This window comes from Schistocerca gregaria, chromosome X (genome assembly GCF_023897955.1).
Source record: "Schistocerca gregaria isolate iqSchGreg1 chromosome X, iqSchGreg1.2, whole genome shotgun sequence".
Lineage (NCBI taxonomy): Eukaryota > Metazoa > Arthropoda > Insecta > Orthoptera > Acrididae > Schistocerca > Schistocerca gregaria.
Window position 1 is genome coordinate 201368572 of NC_064931.1, and position 12924 is coordinate 201381495.

The 12924-nt window shown below is 38.0% G+C and overlaps 1 protein-coding gene across 1 annotated transcript in view; it reads left to right on the top strand.

Moving 5' to 3' along the window:
• Positions 1–12924, top strand: part of LOC126298453 (organic cation transporter protein) — a 685520-nt gene that overhangs the window by 636512 nt on the left and 36084 nt on the right. The window contains exon 5 of the mRNA XM_049989783.1: positions 7287–7444. Coding sequence (XP_049845740.1) covers positions 7287–7444 — 158 coding nt within the window. The remainder of the gene's footprint in view (positions 1–7286; positions 7445–12924) is intronic.

Here is a 12924-nt window from a genome sequence, read left to right on the forward strand (position 1 = left end):
CCGCAAGTACGTTTATTACTGACACCAACGCAAAGTCAGAACAGAACTGACCTCCTGGGTGACGAGAGCAGCTATTTATACAAACATCAGATATTCCAGAATGCTGGTGTTCATACAAATGATTATTCCAAAATATACAAACATTACAAAACATAAGATATTTCAAGAACCCTCCACATAAGTAAAATACTAAATAACACATAACTGCAGATGAGAAGGTATGAACTGGCAAACCCCAGCATACAAGCTAGTGACACCAATCACTACGCTACACTGCATGCAACACAGCCTGTACCAGTATCAGCTCTTACATTAAAACAGTTGTGCTGTTGCCCGTTAAGTAACTTAACCTTATGATCGCTATTTTTGAAGCAAAACAAAAAAATTAATTATGTAATAATAAAGAGTTTGTTTATACTCTACATAGCCCCCACAAAATATTACCTGTAAATATAAAAATACATACAAAGTGAAATATCAAGCTCTGTATGGCCTTCTGTTCCTAAAAAAAAAATTTAAGCCTTTTAACTAAGATGGTTAATGAGGGACAATTGATTTCTCATCAGATCATTGATTCTGCTCCTAATTAAGAGAATAATGATTATGCTACCTTTGAATGGTGAAGGCACTTTCCCTCTAATCTTAGCCAGTGAGCAGAGGAACAATTTTGGTAAACAGCTGAAAATCATATTTGCCTACTTATTACAATAAACTGACTAATTTTTATAAACAAAATCGATATTTTAATTTCATTATTATTAATGAAAACCTAAAATAATAAAAAAAATTAGAATAATAAATAATGAAATAAAATATAATAGAGGAAGATGCCAGTTTTAAAGCATACTGTTATATTCAGTACTTAATAAGTTATTAGAATTTATCCTGTAAAGAATGAACTGGTTGAAATAATTAATTTCAAAATTTAAATAACAGGAAAATTCACCAAAAAAATTATTTTTTTCCTGGAGAAGATACATATCGTAGAAGATGACTGACATTTAATTTCTACAATTAATATAGTAATAATTGTAACACATTTACTATGAATTAATTGTAAAACCAACCTAAATAGAGGTTAGTAAGTATATTCTGCCTTTTCAGCAACGCCAAATACAAAGTGCACAGCAGACAAAATTACTAAATTGAAAATTATTGTATGATGATCCACTTACGTGAATAATAAAAAATAATAAAATAAATATACTCACCAAAAGATACTAGACCATCAGTTATTATTTATTATGTACTATACCTGTTAATCCACCAAATATAAATAAGTAAATTAATTCAAAGTAGACATTGATGTCATTTCTACATTGGTCCGTAAAGTGTTTTTTATCATCTTAATACTTCAATTTCTCGTGGGATGACAATAATATATGATGAATGAACTGTAAACATTTCTCTGTGAAATGAATATTCAAAGAAGTTTTGGCTTCAGGTTCCAGAGTTCTTTAAATATATGTGATATGCTCATACAATTAATTTTATAAATCCAGTTTATAAACTATAGTAATTTATTCCTGATGTACTAAATATTTTCCACTTTCTTGTCAAACAGTATATGAAGTAACATAAAACCCTGATAAAATTAATGTACAAGCTTCTACATGACCAAAAAAATCGAAATAAATGTTTGTTGGATTGGAATCACAAACTCCTACCAGTTCAAAGAAAGATGTGCTTAAGTTTTGGTCAGTTAATAATATTACTACGTAGCATTCTAGTACAGATAATGTTAAAAGATCAAGGGATTGTAATAGTTACTGATAAACCAAATAATGGTATTTGATCTGTCATCATACTTTTGAGCATGTCTAGTTACTGTTCCAGTAAAGTTAATTGAACCTAAAATTGATGAAACACCTGGAAAATCTAATTAAGAAATTATAATGTCCTTTGGTATTTCTTCATGACCAATAGCACTTGCCAGTCGTGGAGAAACGTTTCATTCTTTACCAGCACCATTGCCTGCTATAGAAAATTTAAGAAAATTCCTAATGATACTGGAAAATTTAAAAACATTGTGTTTTTTGCTTGTGGAAGTGCAATATCTGGTGCCTGATTATTAATCCTGAAAAACACTTAAGAAGCCCACCTATTATAAAGAACATTATTAATGTCTGAGTTGTAGTAATTACAGTACATTATATTATGATAAGCCTCAGTTATAGATATAAATTGATCTAGTTTGGCTTCAGTAACTATTCTTACTGATATTTTGACTATTTCTACCCAGGCTATAATTAAAAATCAAAGTACTGATCTCTTTATACATTCTTGAGAAGAATTATTTTTTAAGCAAGATAGCTTATGTATTTGGTCTTGTGTTCTAATGTTACTTCTGGGAAATCTTTCTCTCTTGCCATGAAATAAATTTTATATTCAAATGTGATTCTATACTGCAGCTCTTGTGGAGTAAATTTCCACTAAGACTTAAAAGATTGGCCTTTTAATTATTGTTTTTAGGATTATTACTTTGCTGCCAATAAGTCCTTAACATAGAGTGATTTAAGTCAGTCTTGACATCACTTCTAGTGTTGAAATTATAACTATTATTGGTAGGTTAAAATTGGATTATAGAGTTTTAATGTTTATTGATCATAAACTTTCTGCACATGATATAATAAGGGCAGAAATCAAATTAATATACAATCATATAGTGTAACTGTTGTTAATACCACTGTAAGTGTTATTAAGGTTGGTGATTGTATAACAATTCATTTTTGTTGAAATCCAAGAAATGATGATAATCCACCTAATGTGAATAAAAATAAGAAAAGTGTAAATTTAATTTCTGCTTTTTCCTAGTTAATTTAGAATTATGAAATACAGATTTATTTGTTTTAATATTATGACTACAATTAATTCTAATTATGAATAGGTAATAAAAAATTTTGTCTTACACTTAATTATTCATTCTAATTGTCAGGTTTATGGGTGTATTAAATATTGCCACAGTGGTCCTAATATGTCAGTAACAATTTTTAGAATTTCAGTTGTTAAAATGAAAGTTTTTATTTGATAACAGTAAGGTAAAACTATTATTGGAGCAGTTATTTTGTCATGTGTTAAACAAGTGATTAATCTTGATGACTTCATAACTGTGCCAATCAAAACTGAAACATTACACTTCCAATTTTTAATAATAATGTATATTTTAATATTATTGACAGAACTGACTCTCTTTCCCACCCTTATGATTATTTTACCTATGAGAATCCACAATATCTAATAGCTCTCTTCCCTCCAAACATCATGTGAGCCTGTGAGCCCTGCTTTGTTACTATTCATAAATCTAAATCCTCTTTGCTACACTACATTGTTTATCCATATTTCTTCATAAATTTTCCCACTCACCTATGTTATGCACACACTTTACTGGTGGCGACCAACCTGGTGATGTGACTTTTGTGACACCATGTAGCAATGGCTGCTATTGTTACGACTGCGCCACACATACATCCTGTTTTCCAGATCACAGCTACAACACATTCCATAACTAACCACCACATTTAACCATCAAATCCACTCATCCCTCCTCATTGCTCCTGTCAGAATTTCATGTCTTTCCTTCTTCTTTCCAGCATGTAATCAGATATCCACATGCCACAAATCCATCCTACTGCTCCTGGCACAACTTCTTCTGTCCTTTTTACTCCATGATCTAACACCATATCATCCAGTTCCCTTATATCTACCCAACACTTTCACTCACCAATTTCCTGCATCATTTCCCGTTTCCCAACACCATCCATATTCCAATCAACCCCTGCTCCATTTTTCTGCACCAGTTCAGGAAAGAATCCCTGTCCCTGGCTAAAACTAAGTCCCACATCCTGTTCCTTAAATGCTGTCTCAGTTATGAAAAACCCCAATACCCTAACAGTAAAAATTTCCTTCTCTGGATCCCACCATTCTTTCACAGTGACATTCACAGTTTCATATCCCACCAACTCCACTGCAGAAATGCCTCTCCATGTCATACACATCTCAAAACTAACTCTACTCCCTTAAAAAGATACTGCTGCTGTGCTATCCTTGCAACATACAAAGCATCTCAGAAATAGAAACCTTTGCACTCCAACACCTGCAAGAACTTCCCAGACACAACCTCTGTCAACTATCTACCCTGTTGACATGTTACTCCCACCTTAGAAAACCAATATCCATCAACACCTATCCTACTCACAGTGAAACTCCTCATTGACTCCTCATAGCACCCAGATTCTACCTAGCTGACCTCTGCAATTCATCACATCCTTGAAAACTCCCTCCCAGCACCCCATAAATCCTAGAATGTAGACAAACGCAAAACACTGTTGTTAACCTATCTGCCAAAGAAATTTCAGTGCTATCCAAAGGCCTCACCTTCAGTCCCACACACAAGTTTAATGATGTTGGACTTGTCAAAGGCCTACTCTCCTTCTCCCAATCCCTACTGAAAACATTTCTTTGCTGCCAATGCCTCCATCCAAAGCCAATCTCATCCCAGCACTGAATTTTGTCAGTCTCAGTTCATACCACCATCCAACCATAACACTCCCCCTCCCTCCCCCTCACTTACCACCAAACCACTCCTTTGTCACCTTCCAGAAATTCCCTACATCCAACTTGGCCTCACCATCCTTCCTCAGATTCCTTCTCAAGAACATTAAGCTATCTGTAGAAGAAAGGACAGCCATAAACAACCTGAAAATGGATCCTGACCTAATCACCCTCCCTGCAGACAAAGTATCCACTACTGTCATGATGAGTTGCAGTGGCTACCTGGCAGGCCTCCACCAACAGCCTGACTCCTTCATCTACAAGCTCTGCCGAGGTTATCCCATCACTTACCTCCAACATATCCTCCACTCCATACTGAAAACCCATACACACTTCCCAGAACCTCTTCTGAAAGTCCATCTCTCTCTTCATCCCAACAACAACCCACACATTCACCTTCTATATTCTCTCAAAAATCTACAAACCCAACAATCCTGGACACCCACTTGTAGTTGGCTGTTGTGCTCCCATGGAAAGGCTTTCCACTCCTGTTGACCAACACCTCAACCAATTCCCCAGAAACTAGCCTACCTCAGCAAAGGTACTATCTCTTCCTTCACCTCTTTACCTCCTGGATTAACACTTGTCACTGTTGATGACACTGAATATACACCAATATCCCTCGTTCCCCTGGCCTTGCTGCCATCAAACTCTACCTCTCCAATCTCATCCAGACTCCATACCCACCACTTCATTCCTTATACACCTTAACAACTTTATCCTGACTCTCAATTACTTTTCCTTTTAAGGGAAGGTGTTCAAACAAATCCATGACACATCCATGGACACCCACATATCACCCTTCTATGCCAAAATATTTATAAGCTATCTAGAGAAAACCTTCCTAGCCTCCCAAAACTCTCAACCCCTAGTCTGGTTTAGTTTCATTGATGTTATCTTCATGATTTGGACTCAGGGCCAAACTACAACAGTGCTCATTCCTTAACAGCCTCAACACCTTCTCTCCCATCCTCTTCACCTGGTCTTCCTCTACCCAACACAACACTTTTCTGGATGTCAACCTCCATTTCTCAGATGGTTCCAGCCACATGTCTGTGAACACCAACAGCACCTGTATTTTGACACTTGCCATCCTTTGTACACCAAAAAATCCTTCCTATACAGTCCAGCCACCCATGGACAACGTATCTGCAGTGATGAGAACTCCCTTTCCTGGTATGCTGATGTCCTCCCAGAGGCCTACCCATATGGGCAGTATCCCTCAAACCTAATCCACATAAATATTTCCTGTGTCATATCCTCATACATCCCCAATCCTCCCACCACCCCCAAGAGTCAGCTACAAGGGAGCACGTCCTCATTACCCAATATCATCCTCAACTGGAACAACTGAACCATATCGTTTGCCAGAGCATTGATTACCTTTCATCATGCCAGAAAATGAGGGACATTCTAGCGAAGTGGTGTTCAGTCACCCTTCCAACCTACACATTATCCTAGTCCATTCCTAAGCCACTTGCACTCCCGACTCCTTGCTTCATGGATCATTTCCCTATGGCAGACCATGTGTAAGACCTGCACCTCCTACTCCAGTCCTGTCACAGCTTATCTGACACCACAGAGGCCAAACCACCTTGAAAGCAGCCCTAACAGATACCAGCTTTGCTGCAAACACAGCACAGTTTTTTTTATCTTGGTATGACTATCAACCAGCTGTCCATCAGAATGAATGGCCACTGCCAAACTGTTTCCAAGAACCACCTGCTGTCATAACATGTACAACATGCTCAGTTTTAATGATTGCTTCACAACCTGAGCCATCTGGATCTTCCCCTCCATCACCAGCTTCCCTGAATTATGCAGGTGTGAGTTAGCCTTATAACACATCCTCCACTCCTATAATCATACTGGCCTTAGTCTGCAGTAACCCACTGCCTCTGCACCCTCCTACCAACTGTTTCCTCTTCCTCTATCCTGTCACATCCTCTGAATTAATGTTGCCACATCACCTTCAACACGCACTGCTCTCTACCAGCACCTACAATCTGGCATTACATGGCTACCTCCTAAACCTGTCAATCCTCCCTTCTGCACTACTAACTAACAATCCCACCAAGTGGCCACCTTCCTCTGAGCTGCTTGCCACCCACCCCCAATCCCACTCCCTGCCTCCTGCCTCCCTCTCCCACTACCCACCCCACTTGACACTGACCCCACCACAACCAGTCCAACTGCCAAAATGTAGCACTGGTACTTCAGGTCCAGCCAGTGTGATGTAGGTTTTTTCATTTTCTTATTATTTTTTTACTGTAGCTTGTAAAAGGATAACTCTGAAAGCTAGAAAATGTGCCTCTGCTTCTTTTTTTCTGTGAGTAGTCTCCTTTAATCCATAGATATTCATATTCCAAAGTTGTTGTAGTTTGTCACCTATATCAGCTCCTTCGATTTTTGAATCACCCTGTATAAAATATGTTAATTTGTGCATCTGAATGTTAACTGCAACAAGTATATTAGAAATTCCATCTGTAATTTTAGTATGATAATAGATTTTAGTGTACTCCCTGAAAACACTTGCAGTTTTGCAATGCAACTTGAAAAATTTCCTAGGGCCATTTATATGCTTAGAAACTCATTTCAAGAAAATGAAATTATTATTCAACCCCAGGTTTTAGTTTGTAAATATGTATAATGTGTTTAACAGATCACATAAATTGTATAAATAGAAAACACCTTTTTGTTGTATATTTCCTAATCTTCTTTGACACTTTTCTTAGGTTTGGACGAAAGACTATATTTTACCTCTCAGCTGTAATGCAGCTTCTTCTTGGTGTTGGAGTGGCATTTATACCTGAATACTATACATTCCTAGTAATAAGATTCCTGTATGGAGTTTTTGGATCTGCAGGTTCCTACATCACAGGATTTGTAATGAGTAAGTAGTAAGAATATGTATCACATAATGTGATGAAATCATTTTAACTTTCACCTTCAATTAAATTATCCACTCTCTGGAATCAGCTATTTGTTTGGTGACAAATTGTGCAAATTTTCTTGCTGTATCTGAATCAAATATTTTCTCTGTAATTTCCTCCATTATTCATTTGTATGACCAGTGATGCTTTTTTTATAAACCATTGAGAGAAATAAAATACTCATTAACTGAACTAAACTCCATCAGAGTATTGTGTGATTTGCTAAAAATTTTAAATCATTGCAAGTTAACAAAATTTACTAAAAGAATCTTTTTGTTTATTGAACAGTCATCTTACTGGCTGAATACATAGCTTTCAGATCATTGACTGGATTATGTAGTGGAAGTCCATAAATATTTTATCAAGACATCTATCTTAAAATTTTCAGGGATTGCTATTGGAGGCTGCTGACAAATGGTCACTAACAGAATTGTCATTGGGTAACTCATCTTACAGGGACTTTGAACAGAGGCTGAGCACTCATGAAGGTGTTGCCACCATACAGATGGTGGATAGCATGCTGAGAGGCCTATGTCTGAAACTAAATCTAGCACATCTGCACATGGACAGGATCCCAAGAACTGTTGCAGGGTAGAGTTGTGGCACAGTTTTCTGCATAAGGTTCTCAGCATTCTGTTGCATTATCATTTCCCCTTTCACTTTTGTTTCTTCAGTATTTGAAACTTAGATAATATTAGTATGTGATTCTCTAGTGGCAGATGTTTCTCAAATACATGTCCTTCTCAAATGTTGAAACGTAATGAATCCACAGAGATTCTTTACCTAATTCAATCTCTGTTCTTTGTTCATGTTTTCATCTGCAATTTATTAAAATTAATTCTGTAAAAATTGATTCATGAGGTTGTTTCCATACTTACACATGTCCATCCACTCAATACAATTTGAAACAAGACTCATCGGACCAGGCAACATGTTTCCAGTCATCAGCAGTCCAATGTTGGCGCTAACAGGCCCAGGTGCAGCTTAAAGCTTTGTGTCATGCAGTCGTCAATGGTTTACAAGTGGGCCTTCAGCTCCAAAAGCCCATATCAAATGATGTTTCATTGAATAGTTCACACACTGACACTTGTTGATGTCCCACAATTGAAATCTACAGCAATTTGTGGAAGGTTTGCACTTCTGTCATGCTGAATGATTCTCTTCAATAATTTTTTGGGATCTTTTTCCAGTCACAGTGATGTCAGAGATTTGATGTTTTTCCAGATTCCTAACATTCTCAGTACACTCATGAATTGGTCATACAGGAAAATCCCCACTTCATCACTACCTCAGAGAAGCTGTGTCCCACCACTCATGTGCTGACTGTAACACCACGTTCAAACTCACTTAAATCTTAATAACCTGCCACTGTAGCAGCAGTAACTAATCTAGCAACTGTGCCAGACACAAACTGTCTTATATGGCTGTTTCTGACTGCACCGCCATTGTTTGCCTATTTACATATCTCTGTATTTGAATACACATGTCTAAACCAGTTTCTTTAATGCTTCCGTGTAGTTCTCCTTTGAAAGCATCACCTACAAACAGATCGATGGTACAGCAATGGGCATACACATGGCACTGTACTATGTCAACCTATTCAAGGCCCATACAGAGAAATCCTTCCTAACCACCCAAAATCCCAAATCCTTCAATTGGTTCACATTCAGTGATGACATCTTCATAATCAGTACAGAGGGTGAAGACACTCTACCCACATTCCTCCAAAATGTCAATACATTCTCCCCCATTCAGTTCATCCTCAACCCAACAAACCACCTTCCTCAACACTGACCTCCATCTCAAAGATGTTTTGTCAGCACCTCCATCCACATCAAATCTACCAACTACCATCAACACCATCCATTCCATACTGAGATGTCTCTTCCATACAGCCTGGCCACCCATGTTCTTTGCATCTGTAGTGATGAGCAGTGCCTCTCCAAATATGTCAAGGGCCTCTATGAGCCCTTCACAGATGAAAATTTCCCTCACAACCTTGTCCAGAAGCAGATCTCCTGTGCCTTGTCTCTCCAGTCACCTACCATCTCCCTCATATCCACTGTCAGGCTACAAAGTAGGGTTCCTCTCATGACTGAGTGCAACACAGGACTGGAGAAACTGAATCACATTCTCCACCAGAGTTTTGACTACCTGTCACCATGCCTTGAAACGAGGAATATCCTATCCACTATCCTTCTCACCAGTCCCACAGTAGTATTCTGCTAACCATTGAACCCACATGTCATATTTGTCCATCTCTACTCCACCCTTGCTCCAAATCCCCAAATCCGTTGTCTCATGTCTCAGGTCCCTCCTACAGACCTAGCTGTAAGATGTGTTCCATACATCCTCCCACTAAAGTCTGCTCCAGTCCTGTCATAGGCACCTCCTATCCTGCCAGAGGCAGGGCTACTTGTGAAAGCAGTCATGTGATCTACTAACTAAGCTGTAACCACTTAGCTACTTTAAGTGTGGATGTGACAACTAACAAGCTGTCTGTCTGCATGAATGGGTAATGCAAAACTGTGGTCGAGAGACAGATGGACCACCCAGTTGCTGAACATGCTGCCCAGCATGATATGCTTCACTTCAATTACTGCTTTACAGCCTACACCACCTGGATCCTTCCTGTCAATACTAGCTTTTCTGAACTGTGCATGTGAGAATGCTCCGTATAACATATCCTTCACTCCTGTGACCTTCTGTCCTTGGCATTCGCTAGTCCCTGTCCTCCCCCTTCCTAGCCCCATCCTTGCTCCCACTACAGAACTACACACACCTTCTATTTCACAATACATTTATAGCATTATCCCCTTCCTCACCACTCTCCCTTTCCCCCTGCAACCTCCACCACCACCACAGACTCCCAACACTGAACCTAGCAGAACATCTTGTCCCCACCATATCCCTGCACACTCCCACAAGCAGTATGACATCCTCTCTCATCCCTACTATCTTATCCTTCCCACTCTCAGTCCCATGCTGCCCCCCCCCCCCCTGCTCACCCCACCTGCCCTATATTGCTGCATGTCAGACACAGGAGCAGTTCACAATTGGGCCCCATGTCCAGAGATAGTGGCCATAAGAACTGTATTTTCTGAAAGTTTAACTGTTTAATAATATTTTCATTCTGCCCATCTGAAACTCAATGCCTTCTCTATGTGGTGAGTGGCAATCTAGCCCTTTCATATTGTAGTTATTCCTTCCTGGACTGTCCACCATTTTATTTCCCAATTATTGTTTTTTTGGGTGGGGTGGGGGGTAAGCAGACCTTCATTATTAAACATTGTTGCTGTTACATGTGCTCACTGTTTGGGGAAATCTGAGCTTTGGTTATAAAATGATGTGACTGATGCTGTCACAGAGTAAGTATGCAAATTAAACAACCAATAGCTGTGAAGCCTGAAGCATTCCCAGTCAAATGCAGCATCTCTATTGCTTGTAAGCAAATCAGTGTGGCTGTGTCCTTTGTTTGGGTAAGAGCTGTTACTTTGTTTTGCAGTATTAATAATAAGTGTAATAACAGAGCAATGAATTGTCTTGAAGTCCCATATGAAACTTGGTAAAACTGGTGTGGAAACCACTCTTCTACTAAAAGAAGCACATGGGAAAGATTGCTTATCATGTGTGATAGTTTTTGAGTGGTTCAAGCATTTCCAGGAGGGATGGTAAGAAGATGACTCATGCCTGGGGCACCGTTCAACATCAGAAACAGATGAAAATATCAAAAATGTAGGTAGTCTGATTTGACATGACTATCAGTTGAGTATTTAATTGCTTGCTGAAACTGTAGGAATTGATAAACAAAAGGCAAATTTCACATGCCCAGTTTAACATGAGAAAAATGTGTGTGAAACTGGTGCCAAAAATTCTCATGATTGAATAAAAAGCAGCTTGTGAAAATGTTCATTCTGACACTTTCAGTATGATTTAAAATGACTCTAATTTCATGAGATTACTGCAGGGTCCAGATTTACAGAAAGCAGAAAAAGCTTGAATGAGGAAATCATAATTCAAAGCATCTCAATCTTAGACGACCCACCTTATTCACCTGATGTAGCACCATGTGCTTTTTTCTATTCCCCAAGGTCAAATCTGCATTAAAAAGAACAAGATTCCCATCCATTGAAGCAGTCAAAGAAACAGTGACATCATCAAGGAGCTCAAAGAGGAAGACTTCCAGCACTGTTTCCATCAATGGAAAATTCAGATGGAACATTGCAAGGATAGAGGAGGGGAGTACATTGAGGGTGACAATAACTAAAGATATATGTTTCTGAAATAAAATGTTTTACGGTAATGGTACCATTATTTTATATCAACACCTCATACTTCTCTTTGGCAATTATTGGGTACAGAGCAGATGCAAACAAAATTTGAACTTGATGATTAATGAAATATAACCAGCCAAAGAGATCAAGCACAGCTCATGTACTTGCAGTAGCTTTCTTTTCAGTGTCAGTATAAGATAGTTTTTGCCTCTCCACAATCAGTTCATTCTGAGCAGTAGTCTAGCCACATTCTTCTGCAGCAATTCCATGTCTCCAGCCATTCAGCACCTCTAGCCTTATCAAGACAATCACATTTCTGATTCAAGTCCCATTCTGGTATGAGCTGTGTGATTTAGTGGATGTAAATTATAAATTTATTGAATTTCTGTATAAATTTCTCTCCACTTTTAAAAGTTATTTCCCAATAAAAACTTCAAAATATGGTACCAGTGATGTATCAAAAAAACTGTGGAAAACAAAATATATTAAAGTATCATATCTCAGAAGGAGGGAAGAGCACCTAATGGTCAGGATAAGCACAGATGTTCAACTGGTTTTATGTTATGGAGGATATTGTTGTTTATTGTGAAAAGTAATTAGAAAATCAAAAAGCTTTCATGTCTTGTCAGAGATTCAAAATTAAACCAATACAGAGCAAAGTCAATCAGAGAACAAGATGATCTTGTAATCAAGTACAGTAACCAAATAGTACCTGACTCAGAACATACAGAAGTCTTCTTTAACAATCACTTTCTAAAAGTAGCTGAGTACTTAAGTACAATCAAATCAAAAGAGAAAGCATTGCCATATATGTCATGACTAGTACCAAAGCTTTCAATCAATTCTAGATCACACCAATTCCTTCCTGAAAACCAAGAAAGTGATGAGCTCTCAAAAGCAAAAATTCTCATGCTATTGAAAGCAGTTCAAGCACAAAACATTGCCTGAAAAAAAGTGAAGCATCCTGAATGGGAGGAAAAAATGAAATGAAACTTTTGAGGTTGAGAGTATATGTCATGTTATTTCAGTGATCACAAATCTGAATAAAATTTATAAAGAAGATGGCAATAAGAGCCCACTTATCAGTATGATGTTGAAACCCCTCTGGTCTGGGTGCATGCACTGATACGATTCATAAGGATTCATAAACGCATTGTATTCTCTCA